At 39.2% G+C, this 17,883-nt stretch overlaps 1 protein-coding gene across 17 annotated transcripts in view; it reads left to right on the top strand.

Moving 5' to 3' along the window:
* The window catches only part of FRY (FRY microtubule binding protein), a 428,089-nt gene that overhangs the window by 279,959 nt on the left and 130,247 nt on the right, over positions 1 to 17,883 (top strand). For all 17 annotated transcript variants that reach the window (XM_044927339.2, XM_044927345.2, XM_044927344.2 and 14 more), the window contains 6 exons: positions 2,248 to 2,340; positions 2,436 to 2,534; positions 4,598 to 4,699; positions 14,219 to 14,322; positions 14,803 to 14,911; positions 16,788 to 16,874. In XM_044927339.2, coding sequence (XP_044783274.1) covers positions 2,248 to 2,340; positions 2,436 to 2,534; positions 4,598 to 4,699; positions 14,219 to 14,322; positions 14,803 to 14,911; positions 16,788 to 16,874 — 594 coding nt within the window. The remainder of the gene's footprint in view (positions 1 to 2,247; positions 2,341 to 2,435; positions 2,535 to 4,597; positions 4,700 to 14,218; positions 14,323 to 14,802; positions 14,912 to 16,787; positions 16,875 to 17,883) is intronic.

Consider the following 17,883-nt stretch of genomic DNA (forward strand, 5'->3'; position numbering starts at 1 on the left):
GCATATAATTTCATTTTTAAACTCATATCATCTTTGGAGTAGGTGTACAGTGGAATTTTATTTGTAGGTTTTTTTTCTTTTTTTCACTCATTGGTTGCATATTATTCTGTTAATAAAATATGGCTTTATTTTTTACTTTTTAAGATCGATAGCATTGAGTTGGCAATGTTAACATTTCTAGGCATCAGAACTTTAAGTAATGAAATCCTTTTTATACTTACTGTAAAAATCAACTAAACCATTTAGGTTTAGGTGTTTGTGACACAGTGTTCACCATTTAGTACTAAAGAATTATTGCTAATAAGGATTTCCCAGAGTACACAGCTGTATTAGATTTTATAAAACTTTAGTATCTGAAGGATTTTTTTTCTAATGGTGCTGTGAATTAGATTTAGTGGGAATCTTAATAAAGAGTTTCAATACCAGGGTTATGAATGGAGGTTGTTCCACTTCATACATGCTAGGATGGCTGTAAGCAGAAAGACAGATGACAGCAAGTTACCTGTTGGTGAGGTTGTAGAGAAATGGTAACCCTCATACACTGCTGGTGGGAATGTAAAATAGACAAGCAGCTTTTGAAAACAGTCTAGCAATTCCTCAAATATTTAAATCTAGAATCATCAATCCAGTAATTCCAATTCTAGGTATATTATACCCAAGAAAAATGAAAATGTATGCCCACACAAAATCTTGAATGTAAGTGTTCACAGAAGCATTATTCCTAATAGCCAATTTCCAGGAGAGGCAAACCCACAGAGACGGGAAATAGGTTAGTTGTGTTGGGCTGGAGGAGGCGGCTGTGCTTAGGGAGGGCCAGGCTTCTGGCTCATGGGTGCAAAGTTTCTTTCTGTGATAATGAAAAGATTCTACATTTGATTGTGATGAAAGATGTACAATTGTGAATATACTAAAAGCTATCAAGTTGTACACTTTATAAAAGTGAATTGCATGGTATGTGAACTGTATTCAATAAAGCTGTTTAAAAAAAGAATATAGGCCCATATCAAACTTGTGGAATTCAAGCTTCAGTGCTTACCAGTTCTGTGACCTTGGACAAGTCACAACCTAACTCCTCCCAGCTTCACTTACCTTTCCTGCAGAGTGGTAACATTGACACTCACTTTGGAAGGTGGTTCTGAGCATTCTTGGACTCAGTAAATACTATTTTTCTCTCTCTCATGCTAATGATTCGTGTATATGTGTATGTGCATGACAATTTGAGATGATATTTACATATGTATGCAAAATAATGTAGGAAAAGGACCATAATTCTGGGAACCATAATGCCCCATTCTGTATAGGGAAAACAGTCTCAAAGACTTTGCATGCCGGCAATGCCTGTCTTGGACTGAGGTCTTAGTATGATATTCATATACTGGGGACTTGAGTAACTGTTGCTGCTGATAGTCTCAATGTGGACTGAAAAAAAGTGGTAATAGTTGATACACATATTACATGTCATCAGAAGTACCTGTAACCTTGGATTCTTCCATGAAAGCTACATCTGGAAAAGACCACAGTAAGTTACGACCCAAAAGGTCAGGAAGGGGAAGGGGGCTGGCAGAATTCTAAACAGGCCAACACCTCTAATAAATTATTCCCCAGGCAACCAAAAGCACCCTTTGGGGTCAGGAGTCCACAGGCAAAGGCCTCCTTGCTGGAGGAATGCTTCCAAAGGTTTCCTTGTCCTAGGTGGGGAAGGGAAGCATTCCAGACTTGCTCATGAAACTATCTGAACAATAAACACCTAAAAAGTCAGGGCTAACAAGTAAACATCTTTGTGCCCAGGGTTGTCAGGGCCTAAAACAAGTTGAATGTCTTCTGCATCTCTCCCCGTGTTTTCCTTCTCTGGGGATCTGTATTTGTGGGTTATTCAAGGACCCAGGGCTCCCCCACATAGTAGCTAATCAATAGCAATTTGTTGGAAATAAATGAATGAACCAACCAGTAAGTCAGGGGATGAACACCTGCTTACTGGTTGTAGACACTTTGTCCTATCAGCATCATGATTTTGGGATAGAAACTAGGGGGAGAGTGAGAAAACCAGCCCTGTAAAATGTCATTGGAGGCTATTGTGAACTTAAATATAAATGCTGGACTCCAATGATTTTTTAAAAATAGATTATGGTGTATGCGATGTTATTGAGTGTTAACTGAATTAAGATCTGTTGACTTAAATTTGTTTTCCTACAATTTTCTGTGCACATTTCAATCTTTCTCCCTCCCTTGACTCTTTCTGCTTCCCAGGAATGTGCACATTACTTTCTTGAGGTCAAAGACAAAGATATCAAACACGCCTTGGCTGGGCTGTTTGTTGAAATTCTTGTCCCAGTGGCTGCTGTAAGTTACATTTTCATTTTAAAGAATCTCTTCAAATTGGATAAGAGAATCAGCAATTTCATTAAGTGTAATATGAACACGCATCTCTGTTTCAGGCTGTTAAAAATGAAGTTAATGTTCCCTGCCTCAGAAACTTCGTTGAAAGCCTGTATGATACCACGCTGGAACTTTCTTCTCGAAAGAAGCATTCCTTGGTTAGTAACTATGAGAAAATTCAAAACACAAAACTGCAGTGACCCAAATTCCTAGGCTGAAGTCTGTTTGAGAGTCATAAGAGTTCCGCAGATGGGAGAATTACCTACAGCTCCCTCAAAAAGTGCTAAGTCATGTCCAACTCTTGTGATTCAATGAACTGTAGCCTGTCAGGCTCCTCTGTCCATGGGATTCTCAAAGAGGCAGCATTTCAGAATTTGGAGCTGGTACCTAATATTAAACATTGATTGAATCATGGTAACCGGAAGGAATTAGACCATGTTACCTCAAGGACCCTACTAGTCCTAAAGAGTCTGCTGTTTATGTTCAAAGATTGGTTTAACTTAATTTTTATTTTAATTTGTACTTTTTCCAATCTGAAGGCTAAAGATGCTAACAAAAGTTTCTCTTCTCAAGCCCAGGGAATTTTCACTGGCTAATTCCCATCCTGATTTTCAGAATCGAAATGGAACCAGACAGGAAAGGGAGTTAGAACACAGAGAGCTGCCCATGGGAAAGATTCTCTGAAGGCTGAGAAAACAGTCTTGGGCAAGGCTTTTGTGCTGAAAAGCAGCATAGAAGTTTTTAAAATCATGTCACCCATTTTCCTCCTTGTCCTTCTCCATTGTCCTCAGAAATGCTTGCAAAATGCCCACATCTGCACAACACCCGTTGGGCCTGGGAGTGTTACAAAGTCTGGGGTGGTGAATAAAGAATAAAGCTCTGGTTTATGAATTGGAAGGTGGTAGATCAGCTGTACCTGTGATGGTAAAAAGGAAGCTGGATGCTTAGGTTGCTGATTTCTAGTATTGTTTATGTTACTCTTTAAAATATGAACATGACCACCATTATCTGAGCAAATACTCAGAGTTGCTTTGCTGGAAGTAGTGACAGATTTGTTCATTTGTCTACCTTCTGTGGTCTCTGTGACTGCTTGTATTTTGTGTTTAAATTACCAGCTGTAACTAGAGTTGTACTCAATGACAGTCGTAGTTCAACATCACTTTAAAACTAAGTTAATTTAAAGAAAAAAAGCAAGTTAATGGAATGTTAAGCACTGAATCTCACTGTGGCAATAGATTTTTGCTAATTCAAGTTAATGGATGAACCAGTTATATTTTTGTTTAAATCTTCACTAGCCCTTGTTTTCGGGGGAGCCATTAAGGTATATAGTATCTGGTTCAGCAAAATGATGGTGAGTTCTGCATGTATACTGTAAAAACCACCCACCAGCTTTTCTGTCTTTTCCAGTTGCTGCGGGAAACCTGCCCAGTTAAGCAGGAAAACCACAGTAGCACCTCTGTTTATTCGGTTGTAAGCAAATTCCTCCTGCGGTTAAATTTGTCTTGGTGGAGTTTACCAGGGCAATAACATTTCCTTGAGGAATCTTCCTTAATTACAGGAAGATTGCATGCAAAAGAAAATATATACACCTACCTCTAAGACAGGGACAAACTAATAGATGTTTATGAGCAAAAAAAACCAGTAACATTTTCCAAGTCAGTGTGCCTTCCTCCTTTTTTTCCAGAGGACTGAGAGTGATCTGTGATTGTTTTTAAAATTCATAAGGGAAGACTAAATCAGTGAATCAGATTTCTATTCATGATCCATGAAACTCACTCTACTCTGTACATTGTTGTTTCTGTTTAGTCACTAAGTCACGTCCGACTCTGCAACCCTATGGACTGAAGCCTGCCAGGCTCCTCTGAACGTGGCAACTACCAGGCAAAAATACTGGAGTGGTTGCCGTTTCCTTCTCCAGGGGATCTTCCCGACCCAAGGATCAAACCCACCTCTCCTGCATTGGGAAGCATATTCTTTACCACTGAGCCACCAGGGAAGCCCAATCCTATATACAACTCTAGAGTATTCCATTTCCATCCTTCTCAGAAACACTTGCAAAATGCCCACCTCTACGCAGCACCCGTTGGGCGTGGGTGTGTTACAGAGCGTGGCCCATACGGCACACGGGGAGCTGGACGGATGGACGGTGGTTCCAGAGAGCCTGTGTTACCTGAGTGGTTGCAATTACATCATCCTGTGGCCTCCTCTTCTCTCTCCTCAGGCCTTGTACCCACTGGTGACCTGTCTGCTCTGCGTCAGCCAGAAGCAGCTGTTCCTGAACAGGTGGCACGTTTTCCTCAACAACTGCTTATCCAACCTTAAAGTGAGTATTTGTCGGCTCGAAAAACTCTCTTATGAAAACATATGTGTCTGAGGCTGGTGTATGCTCCTGAGAGTGACTCCTGAGGTTTGTGGGGGAAATGATCCTGTACTATGGGAATAATGAAGAAAGTATTAATGAGCGTTTTCCTTTTTAAATACAGTCCGTTGTAGAAGGTGATTGGGGATAAGAGAAATCATGTCAAATTTGAGGGGGGAGTCTTTTAAATTTTTAAAAAAATGTTTATTTTCCTATTGAAGTACAGTTGATTTACAGTGTTGTAAAATCTTATCTAATAAGGATCACTCGAAAGATAGAATTAAATGCCCCTTTGTATGCATCTGTGTGTATGCATGTGTGCTCAGCTGTGTCAGCTCTTTGTGACCCCATGGACTGTAACCTGCCAGGCTCCTCTATCCATGGAATTTCCCAGGCAAGAATACTGGAGGGTTCAGGATGGAGGGGACACATATATACCTATGGCTGATTCATATTGATGAATGGCAAAAACTATCACAATATTGTAATTATCCTCCAATTAAAAAAAAAAAAAAAAAGAATACTAGAGCAGGTTACCATTTCCTTCTCCAGAGGATCTTCCTGACCCAGGGATCGAACCCACATCTCTTGCATCTCCTGCATTGGCAGGCAGATTATTTACAACTGGTGCCTCCTGAGAAGCCTGTATGCATCTATGGTCAGGATTTAAATGACTGAAAAAAGAGGAGGTCACACTTCACTGACAGAAGCAGGTGAAATTATTTCAGAAGCTCACCCAAACCTGCTCCAGCCTCCCCCTGATTCATTCCAGGCTAGGAAAACATTAAGTTGGCCAAAAAGTTCGTTTGGAGTTTCTGTAAAATGTTGTGGAAAAATCCGAATGAACTTTTGGGTCAGCCCTTTATTTGCGGAGGGGTTTGCGGGGGAGGATTGACCTACTAACAGAAAGCACTTATTTCCTGTCCCTGTTATTTGTGATTATTTGAAGGTATTCTATTCAAGCCATATGATATTCAATTATTAGTCCTAGGCGCTCACTAAACAACGGTTGTTCAGGTGCTGAGTGATGGGAGGAGCCAAGGCATGGTCCCTGAAACCAAGGCATGCATGTTCAGTTGCCCAGTTATGTCTGACTCTTTGCAACCCCATGGACTATGTGCCCACCAGGCTCCTCTGTCCATGGGATTCCCCAGGCAAGAATACTGGAGTGGGTTGCTGTGCTCTCATCCAGGGCATCTCTTCCACCCAGGGAATGAACCCAGGTCTCCTGCACTAACTGGAGAAGGAAATGGCTGCCCATTCCAGTATTCTTGGCTGGAGAATCCCATGGATAGAGAAGCCTGGTGGGCTACAGTCCATGAGGTCGCACAGAGTCGGATACAACTGAGCAATTTAGCAGCAGCAGCAGCTCCTGCATTGGCAGGCAGATTCTTTACTACTGAGTCACCTGGGAAGACCCTGAAACTGGGAAACTTAAAAGTTAAAACAGCCATAATGATTAGCTTTTAAATTGCCTTAAAACTTGAACATGGTGAATAGATTTTAAGTTTTAGTGACCTGTTGATAAAAGTCAACTAAGTGAACACCATTTCTAATATAAGTGCAAATAGCACCTAATTATCGTAATTGTTCTCCCTTGTGTCCAAAAATATTGAATTCCTTTTATAATTTTAATGCTTCTTCAGAATTAAAAAATATATATATATTTAGTTATAAAATCCTGTATGTACTTGTACATGCTGTCTTGTCTTTTTTATTTTAAGACACTTTAATTTAGTGAAGTGGTTAAGATTAATTATATTATTTTGGCATTTACCATCATGACACAGTAATCTGCATTGGAGCTGTTTGAAGCAGTAGCTAGGTACTGGCTCTGAAAGCTGATTGTGAAATCCAAGATTAGAATCATTTATTTTCTTCAAATTGGCAGGGAAATACAATAGCAGTGGATATAGAATTAAGCCTTTAAGAATTCTGGAAAACAAAGTGCTTTTCAGGATATCAACTATTATATAATGGCCACTTTCAGAGGTTTTATTCAGGGATTTATCCATCTGTCATATGCCTCTAACACACAGCTTAATGTTATTTTTTGTTGTTACTTTATCCACTTTTATGCTATTCAGTTATTCTAGTTAAACGTGTTTTTTCTTCTACATTTTACACAAAGAAAAAGATTATTTTGTTCAAAACAAAAGAAAGAGAGACTTGATTAAGAATGTTCAGTTTTCTGTATTTTTATGCTAGATGTTTGTGATGAATTTTAGTATCAAAATAGTGTTTTGCATTAAAATTTACTATTGTGGCCCAAAAGACCGACATTTTTTTGTGTCCAGAACTGCTTTTGAAATACAGAAGCATAATCTTACTTTGAACTTAATTGCTTTATATTTAAATATAAAATCAGCCACTTAAAAAAATTTTTATTGAAGCATAGTTGCTATACAATTTTGTGTTAATTTCTACTGTACAGCAGAGTGAACCAGCTATACATATACATATATCCCCTCTTTTTTTAGATTTCCTACCCATTTTGGTCACCTCTGAGCACTGAGTCGCATTCCTTGTTTTATACAGTAGGTTCACATTAGTTACCTATTTTAATTGCTTTACAGTTAGAATACTATGTGAAAGTCAGTGGAAGCCCACCAATAAGACTTAGTAACAGAGTTACAGAGTTCCCTTGAGAGAAGGGCTGATGATGTTTCCCCTTGTGAATATTTTAAGAGTCAGGATTTCCCAATGGGGAAAGCAATAAGATCAGAAAGGTACTCAAAGTGGGGAAGATAGGAAAGTCAGTTATATAAAAACTAGATCCAGGGTGCCTGTTCTCAAGGAGCTTGATGTTTCAATGGAGGATGTGTAATGAAGTTTCAAAATGCGTGTGGCAGACGAGGGACGCAAAAGCTGGGAGGAGACACCTGTGCCATTTCGACAGGTCAGGTGCCCAGTGAAGCATGAAGCAGGTAGTTACTGGGCAAAGGAAAGGCAATGATCTTTCACTTTATGGGTAGGAAATGGTCGAAATTCACCTCCTCGAGGGTAAAAGGTATAGAAAATCTTTGATGAGCTACAGTTGAAACAAAATTGTAGCCCATGTATTTAGAACTCAACCCAGTGAGGATTAAATGGGACCATTTAAAATGTCATTAATATACAGAAAACCTTCCAAACCACCTCAAGAGTCCTCAACAGGCAAGAAATACCCGAGGAAAAGCTAACATGGTTTCAGGAGCACACTTTGTCTTGAATGGCTTCACTATTTTGTGGGGTTTAGAGCCAACCATATCATTTCAAAAAGGACCTCCAGTCCAGCTCTTTGCTTCTTGCTGCCCCCCGGCCCCTACACACGCTCAGGCATAATGAACCCCGTGTTTGCCCCCTCCGTGTTGGACTTGGTGGCACCTTTGATGTGTTCTGCCAGGGAGAGTTGTCAAGGTGGCAGCATGACACAGGGCAGAGTAGAAAGGTGTATGAATGAAAAATCTGCTTTTAAAGTAAACAAGGTCTCAGATTCAGCGCTCATTTAATGTCGGGCCCTGGTTTATCCTCAGCGTCAGCCTGTCAGGAGCAGGCTGCTTCGGTCACACAAACGTGAAGTCTTTATTTACACGTGTTAACTCGGTCAACCATGTGTTAGCAACCTGCCCTTGTAAAGTGGTGAGAAATTTACTACACCTTCTCACCACGACCTTGACATCTTTCAGGAACTTCTGGTCAGTGAGGACCAATACTTTATGCTTTTATGAATTTTATGTCAGAATTTGAATATACTGAGCTGTTAAAAAATGCTACATTCCCTTCCTGTATACCCTAGTATATCTAATTCTAAAAAAGGGAACTATGTTTTAAAAACTTGATTTAATAGTGCTTTCATATTTTGTCATGAATCCCCATTTATTAATAGTTTTTTACATTGAAATTATTACGTGTTCATAATAAGTATGTGTAAGTTTCTTGTCCTTGAAAATGGATATAATTGGAAGAACCTTTACATTTTCTTTTTCTTACAATAATTAATAAATATTAAAACCAGTGAAGTCTTCTTTATTAAAAAGAAAAGAAACCTCAAAAGTTAAGAAATTTATTTATACAATAAAGTTAATAACAAGAAGAGGTCTCGTTAATTGGAGATTAGTTATGAGCCAGGCCGGCAGTAGGGCCTTTAAATGTATGTTGTGGATTATCATGACAATATCATAGCCTGCATTGAATTCCCCATATGCTTTCATGTTGTTATTTATGTTTTTTCAAGAAATTTTGCTCAGATGGCAATATTTTTTTAACTTTTCTTTTTATATTGGCGTATAATTAAAAATGTTATGGTAATTTCAGATGGACAGTAAAGGGACTCAGCCATATATATACATGTGTGCATTCTCCCCCACACTCCTCTCCCATCCAGGCTGTTATATAACATTGAGCAGAGTTCCCCTGTGCTCTCCAGTAGGACCAGTGGGGAAGGATGGGGGAGAGGAAGGACAGTTAGGGAGTTTGAAATTGACATGTACATACTGCTGTATTTAAAATGCTCAGAAATATTGAAGGTGTATCATCTGAAGGTTAGACATTAGTCAGCATAGCTTCAAAGTCCTAGAAACCAAAGTACAGAATTAAAAAGATTTCTCTTTTCATCTCAGTCCCTATTTGCACTAGGACTAGAATGCATTCACTTAGTCAGCTGGTCATCAGTTCTTCACCAGAAATGTACCAGGCAGTGTTCCAGATGCTGGGAATAAGTGATGAATGAGACAGTGATGCTCGAAGTTCTTTTAGACCTTTTAATTCAGTGGAGGAGACAGACCGGAAACAAGTGAACAGATAAGGACAAAAACTTCAGGTGGTGCTAACTGCTATGAAGAAAATCAAATAGGACGTAATGATAGAGAATCACACATTCAGAATGGTGCAGGGAGGGGAGGGGACAAGAAAGGTCTTTTGATTGCCATTAAGAATATCAAAGTTTGGCTGCCATTAATTTTTTTGATGAATCTTATTTTGGGCACTTCATATATCTTCATGTGTAATAATAACAGTGAAGTTAAAGGAATGCTTTTAACTTTTCATGTAAATATAAGGGTATTAATGATGTCTTCGGAGAAGACGATGGCACCCCACTCCAGTACTCTTGCCTAGAAAATCCCATGGACGGAGGAGCCTGGTAGGCTGCAGTCCATAGGGTCGAGAAGAGTTGGACATGACTGAGAGACTTCCCTTTCACTTTTCACTTTCATGCATTGGAGAAGGAAATGGCAACCCACTCCAGTGTTCGTACCTGGAGAATCCCAGGGACGGCGGAGCCTGGTGGGCTGCCGTCTATGGGGTTGCATAGAGTCGGACACGACTGAAGCGACTTAGCAGCAGCAGCAGCAATGATGCTTTTATTTTACAAAGGGGAAGCATTGAGTAATATATGAAGGATTCCACAGGCATTGCCTGAATGCATTAAAATGCATGGTCCTATTTAAAACAACTACTCTCCTCTTGGTAAATACGACGTTTAAATGGTACAGTATTAGCTATTTAAAATAGTTTTCAAGAAGTAGTTATTCTGTTTTAATATAACTTTATTTCTATAAATTTGAGAAAATCTCATCTATGTTTCAGATCCATCAAAGGTACATTTCAAAGTGGAATTTATAAATTTTAATAGAACACATACATTGGGTCAGAAAATTAGTGAGCAGATGACAGGTGTGTTACTTACTTTTTTTAATGCCTTTTTTATTCAGCCAGTGAATAGAAAAAATAATCTCTGTAAATTGTTAGTATGGTAATTTTAGAGGTTATCCTAAACTATAGCACATGATGTCATTTGGATAATACAATCATCAAAAAGATTGAATTATGATCAAAGTAATTTGATTCTAGGTATCAAAAGGAAATGCCAAAAAGAAGGAAGGTGTTGACTGGGATAGGCACTGACTTATAGCAGAAAGCAACAGGTTTACTTAAGTCCCTTTACTTGCAATGGAAGAGAGAACTAGAAGAGTTTTAAGTATAGTGAGATCAAAAAAGTCTGGGTGGCTGGGTACAAGTGGTCAACTGATGGATCATGGCAAACATTGGTCTATCCAATGATCCTATCACCAGCCAAGTTATCAGTGACTTATTTATTACTTATTACTGTTCACACTGAATTGCTGTAGCTAAATCAAAAGATTACAGTTTAAAGAAGGTTTGGGCAGACTGGGATTGGGATTGGGCAGACTGACATGTCATGTAAAGTCTGGAAGATCCACTCCGAAACCTACTCGTTTCTTGAACAGTTTTATCAATGTAATCTCAGCTCTGCTATAAAGAAATTATTGGTTAATTAATTGGGAAGCATATGCCAATGGAAGAAGAGAATAGTCTTTCAGTCTTGGAGTAGAGATCTTTGACACAGAGGTCAGTGGTTTGACACATAGGTTAAAAATGTCAGCATCCTGAGATGGTATAGTAAGACCTTGTATGTTAGCTGCTGTTGGAATATGACGGCAATGAAGAAGTCCTGTCTTCAAGCAGAGTACAATCTAGTCGTTGCCAGTAGCATATTTGAGCAGCCTGCATATAATCTTAAACTGAAATCATTCATGGTTTGAAGACACTGGGGCCAGATTGCCTGGGTTTTAATTCTGGTTCTGTCACTTATTAGCTCCTCTGGGTCTTGACTTCCTCATCCTTAAAAGTACACAGTAGCAGTATCTACTTTGTAGGTTGTGCTGAGAATTAAAAAGAGTTAATACACATACAACTTTGATAACAATGCCTGATACAGTGGGTATCCTGTAACATGCATGTTCCAGTTTCTGAGAAAATAGTCTTTACTGGAGCAGAAGTCAGTTCCTATCCCAGCTGTCATTTACAGACTTGAAGACCTGAGCCAGTGATTTGACTTCTGTCAAAGACAGAATCCTCCCAGTTGATGTCATGGGCTAGGAAAGTACTTTTGAAATAGCAAAATGTGATACAAGTGTGAGATATTTAGTAATATTGTATCATGTTGATTAGCTTCAGCTATGTACTAAGGGCTGCCTTTAGTTCCTATGTAAAGAAATTTTGCTTATGCATCAGGTTGTTCAGCTACTACTCAATTTGCCTTTTTACCCCAGACTTAAAAATTTTTATTTTGTATTGGGTTATAGCCTATTACCATGTTATGGTGGTTTCAGGTGAACAGTGAAGGGACTCAGCCATACATATACATGTACCCATCTTCCCCCAAACCCTCCTCCCACAGTTTCTTTTTTAAATTAATAACCTGCTGTATGGCAGTCACTGAGGGCACAACAGTGAACAATCCAGAAGTCCTGGAGCTCACAGTCTGGTAGGAAACATACAGGAGAACAACATTCTAGAAGACAGACAGCAGGAGCCCCTGGTAATCTCCCCAGGGCGGAGGAAGGAGGGAGGGGCAGTGGAATGTAACAGGGGAGTGACACCTAATGAATCTTGCTGGGGAGTAGGAATTTTCTAAGTAGAACAAGGGCAGGAAGGCATTCCAGGCATTCGATGAATTGCAGAAGGGATGTAACAGCGGAGAGCACACCGGAGGCGAAGGCAGGAGGTAGGGATGGGGGAGCCAGGTCACCAGAGGCCCCTGTTGCACCACATCATGGAATTTGGACATTGTCCAGGAGGTGCTGAGAAGCCACTTCAGAACTTGAAATGCAGGGGGAAGTAAACAGTCACGGTTGCAGTTTAAGAATATCATCTGACAGTGCTGAGAATGGAAGAGAAGCCAGGGAAATCATGTTAGGAGGGAATTGCAGTGACCAGTCATATCATCTCGGAATGCTAACATTCAATTACCAGTACAGGAAAACACGGGTTAAACAAAGCATAACCTGAAGTCAGCCACTTTGCTCTTTGGTCTCTATGGAAGCAAAAGTAGACTGTCTCAGATGTATTCTTAAGAATGAAAGAACATCAGTCACAATAAGATGCATCAAAAAGATAATTGTGGGTAGAGGGACAGGAAAAAAGTATAAGAGAAGTTGAACAGAAAACAGTGATGCAAATCATTGAAACTGGAGAGTTTAGTTAAGCTTATCAATGAAAGTTAGATGATAACTTGCTCTACTGGATCATGACTCAGAGTGTGAGATAAGGCCTGAGAGAAAATTTTGAATGAAACACTATGCAAACATAAGATTTGTTGTTCAGTTGCTCAGTCATGTCCGACTCTTTGTGACCCCATGAGCTGCAGCACACCAGGCTTCCCTGTCCTTTGCCATCTCTCAGAGCTTGGTCAAACTCATGTCCATCGAGTCAATGATGCAATCCAACCATCTCATCCTCTGTCATCCCCTTCTCCTCCTGCCTTCAATCTTTCCCAGCATCAGGGATACTTTTTTAAGTAAAGAGAAACTCACAAAGGTGGAGATATTCCCACTAGAATGGCAGCTTCCTGAAGTCAGGGACTACATCTCCTTTGCTGCTGGATCTGTGTCTTGTATATAATAATAGTTACTGTGGGCAGGAACTAAATCCCCTTTGTGCACTAGCTCATTTAGTTCTCTTAACAGTCCTAGGAGGGAGGGAGGGTTAGCATCATTTCACAGACAGGGAAGATGAGGCCCAGAGAGATTATGGAGGGTCCCAGAGGTTGGCCATACCACTCATAAATTACAGAGTGAGGATGGATTTAAACCCGGGCAGTGTGTGTCTAGAGGCTGCTTTAAACTAGTGTGTAAGCGTGTTAGAGACCTTTGCTGGTCTGGAGGAAGGATAATTAGAATTCCTGACATTTTAAAATGATAGACTATTTAAATGCAACTTTACTAGTTTAAAGTTCCTGTATGTATCTAAGACATGCAACAAATTATAAGTTTTATCACTTGTTTTACTAAAAGATAAAAAAAAAAATCCTTTATGTGTAAATGTATGCTTCTAAAAAGTCGGGACTTTTTTTTTTCCTGGAGCTAGAAACGTAGTTATAAAGTTTATTTGGAAGAATAAACATATAGGAATATATGAGAAAACCCTAAAAATAGAAAGAAAAAGAACAGTGGATGTTGGAAGATAGGCCATACTAGATAATAAAACGTCATAAGGCCTCAAAAATTAAAATGATGTTTTATCATTTTATTTATTTAGATCAATAGAAGAAAAAAAGCCAGAATGAGACCAAAATACATGTGGAAATTTCAAATTTTTTTAATAGAAATTTCAAATTTTATAATGATCACATTAAGAAGTTATTTTAAAACTGTTTTGGCATAAGAAATCTATCTTTCCTAAATCTAAAAAGCTACTCCCTATAGTCTTTTTCCATCCAATTTATTTATGTGACTCATCTTTATTCAGCAAGTAGCTTAAAGGTAAACTTATCCTAGATTATATCTTAAGCAGTTATGAAATCTTCAGAAATCAGGACCCGAATTATCTACACTAGGAATAGAACAGCAAAAATGGTTACAACAAGATGAATAAATGAACAGGGAAGAGGAGTAACATAAAAGCGAAAGACCTCTAAGAAAGTGAAGAGTGACATCATACCGTTTAATCTGCAATCGTATATCTTGGTTTCCGATGTAGAATAAAGACCCCAAGATGGCTCGAGTTGCACTGGAATCTCTGTACAGATTACTTTGGGTTTACATGATCCGAATTAAATGTGAAAGCAACACAGCTACTCAGAGGTAAGGAGCTGGCTTGGGTTCACGGTAACCCCATCACTAAGTTAATGGTAACCACTTCACTCAGCCAGTGAAGAGGGTGTTTTGTTTCATTGCTGCCCACCCTAACCGAACTAGAAGCTGTTCAAAGCTGACAGCTTCTAAAAGATCTAAGTCCTTTGGACATTTTCAGGTTTTCCTTAGACATTAGCTCAGCAGCCATTACAGAAACCCTAGTTTCTACTGGGATTGCCAAGTTCCGTGTCAGGGTTATATTTGCCGCTTTAACAAAGGAAATGGCTATAATTTTCCAGCTGCCCTTAGTTTTCCAGAGAAACTTTTCATAGAGTAATTATGCTAATGGAAAAGAAATGAAGTGGTTTGTTTTCTTTTTCTGAATTCTCTCTGATACTTAGATAAGATGAAGCATCTACCATACCCTTAAAGTACTGGAGCTCAGCCAATCTTGCTTGTTTTCTCTTTTTTTCCCCCCTTATCTTTCAGCCGTCTTATAACCATCATCACAACACTTTTCCCCAAAGGGTCCCGTGGTGTGGTGCCAAGGGATATGCCTCTCAACATCTTTGTGAAAATCATCCAGTTCATCGCCCAGGTAATGGAGACACTTCTGGGAGTCTTCTAATTGCCTTTAAGTAGCCACCTCCTTCTTCGGAATTACTAACAGACCTTGAGTCTAAAATAATATCTTACATGTATAGACTTTTCAGAGTGATTTTTGCAAGTGTTTTCACACATAGCTTATATTTTTTTGCTTCAAAACAAATTGTGGCATGGTGTGCCAAGTGTTTTCAGCATTTGACAAACGAAGGAACTGAGAGACAGGTTTTAAGTGACTCACCTAAGGTCACAGAGACTATTAGCAAAAGGGTCTTTTGACCCCTCGACTCTGTTTTTTCCTGCTTCTCTGCTCTAGATTCCACAAGTCAGGAGGAAATTGAGTCTGATGTTTGCAGGAAATCAGAAGATGACAGTTATTGAACTTGGATGAGTAAATCATAATGCTCTTAACTTTCACCCTGTGAAAAAGAAGAATGTACATGAATAGTAGCATTTCTCAAGCTAATATCAAGCCAAGAACTGTTCTAAGCACTTTACACATACTGTTCTACTTAAGAACTGGGTTCAATAGTATGAAACATTTAATGTTAAGTTTACTATTTAGACCCAGGACTTCTATTTTTTAAAACATTGTGTAAATGGTTTTATCCCCACTTTGACTTCCTTGTGATTTATGGAGAAGCATGAAAAGTCATTCATTACAGTCTGTCCTCTGCCACGAGCTAGCATGCATGAGTGCTAAGTCACTTCGGTCATGTCCGACTCTTTATGACCCTGTGGATTGTACCCTGTCAGGCTCCATCTGTCCATGGGATTCTCCAGGCAAGAATACTGGAGTGAGTTGCCATGCCCTTCTCCAGGGGATCTTCCCAACCCAGGACTGAACCCACATCTCTTGTATCTCCTGCATTGGCAGGCAGGTTCTTTACCACTACCACCACGTAGGAAATCATGAGCCAGCTCTATACCCTAAAGAAGTCCTGGAACATTTTCATTCTAGGTGTCTTTATTTGTAAAATGCGAATAGGAATGCTTGCCTAGTATCCCTCAGAATGTTGTGTGGATAAAGGGAAATAACAAATGTGAAAATACTGTTGAAGTGTAATTGATGTTGGTATAAAGACATAAGGTTCTATTGCTACTTTACAGGTAATTTAATATATATCTCTCTGTGTGTTTAGTATAATGAAATGCCTCTGTAATATTTGTACTTAGGGAAAGGACATTACTCCATTATGGACATTAATTCATCTGCCACTTTGCAGGCAGATGAATTAACAGAACTTTTCTACATTAAGTTATCATGTGGCTGAGAACGTGCTTTGATTACTCTAAAATAGGTTGTATAAAATGAAGATGACAGATCTTAGTAGTCACTGTCTCAAATTATTAGAATCTGGCTTAAATGTTCTAATTTAAGTGACCTTAATGTGTCATCTGTTGATTATTCATTTCCCTTGCAGGATTGTCTGTTATAAGCCAAAGGATTGGAAATGTTAGATAACAGAAGAAAATGATCATTTTGTAGGGGTATTTTAAAAACCGTGTTTTTAAACTGAGTTTTAAGAAGTTGTCAGCATTTGCAGGACTAGGAGGAGGAGTTTGTAGTGTATATAAGCCCAGATGCTCAGAATGTTTTGGTTTGTCATGTTTTCATTTTTAGTCATTCTGTGTATTAGGGTCTAATTTCGTATATTATAGAATGATAGCATCTCCACACATCCCATGAAAACTGAACCAAAGGTTCAGATGGACATGGATTTCCACCAGGGATTCTCTGTGATGCATAAAATGAAGCAGGACCTCTCTTCTTTCAGCAGCCACCTGTTGGGTGCATGTGATGAAAACAGACATTTTCATGTTAAGTGAGTATTTTAACACTTTGTTTTGTTTTCTCTTTTTCACTATAGGAACGTTTAGATTTTGCAATGAAAGAAATCATTTTTGATTTCCTTTGTGTGGGAAAACCAGCAAAAGCTTTCAGTCTCAATCCAGAGGTAAGAATGACCCTTCTGCGTGTCTTCACTTTGCAATCTTGGGGAGTGGAATGAAGGCCATCTTCTCCAAAAAGTCTCCTATTGTTTTCTGTCCATGGTATTTGACAAAAATAGTACAGCTGGTAGAATTTCATAAGTAAGATTTTTGGGTGAATAGACTTCGAATGATTAAAGGTTGGTATCATATCATATTCTGTTCTTGCAGAAGGAAGTCAACCTTGTTCCAAAAGGTAATCTGTCACTCTCAGTCTGATGGTTTATTTTAGAATAGTCAATACTTAAAACTTATTATGATGCAGATTAGCAAATTGAAGAGTTTTGGGAAGTGATGAAGCAGAGAAGAATCAATACATGCAATGATAAAATACTTAAATATAGTGAAATTAAATAAGTTAATGTTTGCATATTTGATTCTGTGGCAGCATCATAGTTCCAGGGCCAGGAAGGTCATGGAAATGAGTGTATAATGGATATGATGTACTTGCTAGAGGGTGGCAAGGGGAGGGGCTGCCTATGCACATGAAAAGCACACTTAGTTTTGGACCTCGAAAAAGAGTGTTGGCCAAGAGAAATATGCCTGGCAAGTGACCTCTTTTCAGCCTCGTACCTGTGAGATTGTAGAGAGAACACTGAACCAAAGTCAGCAGAGCTGAATTTACTGCTTGCCACCAGCTCTTCCACCTTTAGTAGCTGTAAGACATTGCACACCATGAAATTTTTTAAAAAGATTGTTCCTGTCATCACTGTGATATTGTCTGGCTCCTTTATCATGTCAGTGAGGAAGGAGGCCCAGAGCCCAGAGGCTTAGAACAGGCAGCTGGTTAGCAGCAAAGGGAACTGAGCCTCCCTGTACCCTCTTGCTTCCCCTCACAAACCGTGATTGCTCTTTTTGGTGCTGAGATTGAGCAGCACCTTGAGCCCAACAAGCCCCAAATAGGAGTTTGTCTAGTTTTTAATGATGTCACAGGGGTCCACAATGGCTGCTGTCAGAGTCAGTGGGCCAACTGGG

Source organism: Bubalus bubalis, chromosome 13 (assembly GCF_019923935.1).
Source record: "Bubalus bubalis isolate 160015118507 breed Murrah chromosome 13, NDDB_SH_1, whole genome shotgun sequence".
NCBI classification, from domain to species: Eukaryota; Metazoa; Chordata; class Mammalia; order Artiodactyla; family Bovidae; genus Bubalus; species Bubalus bubalis.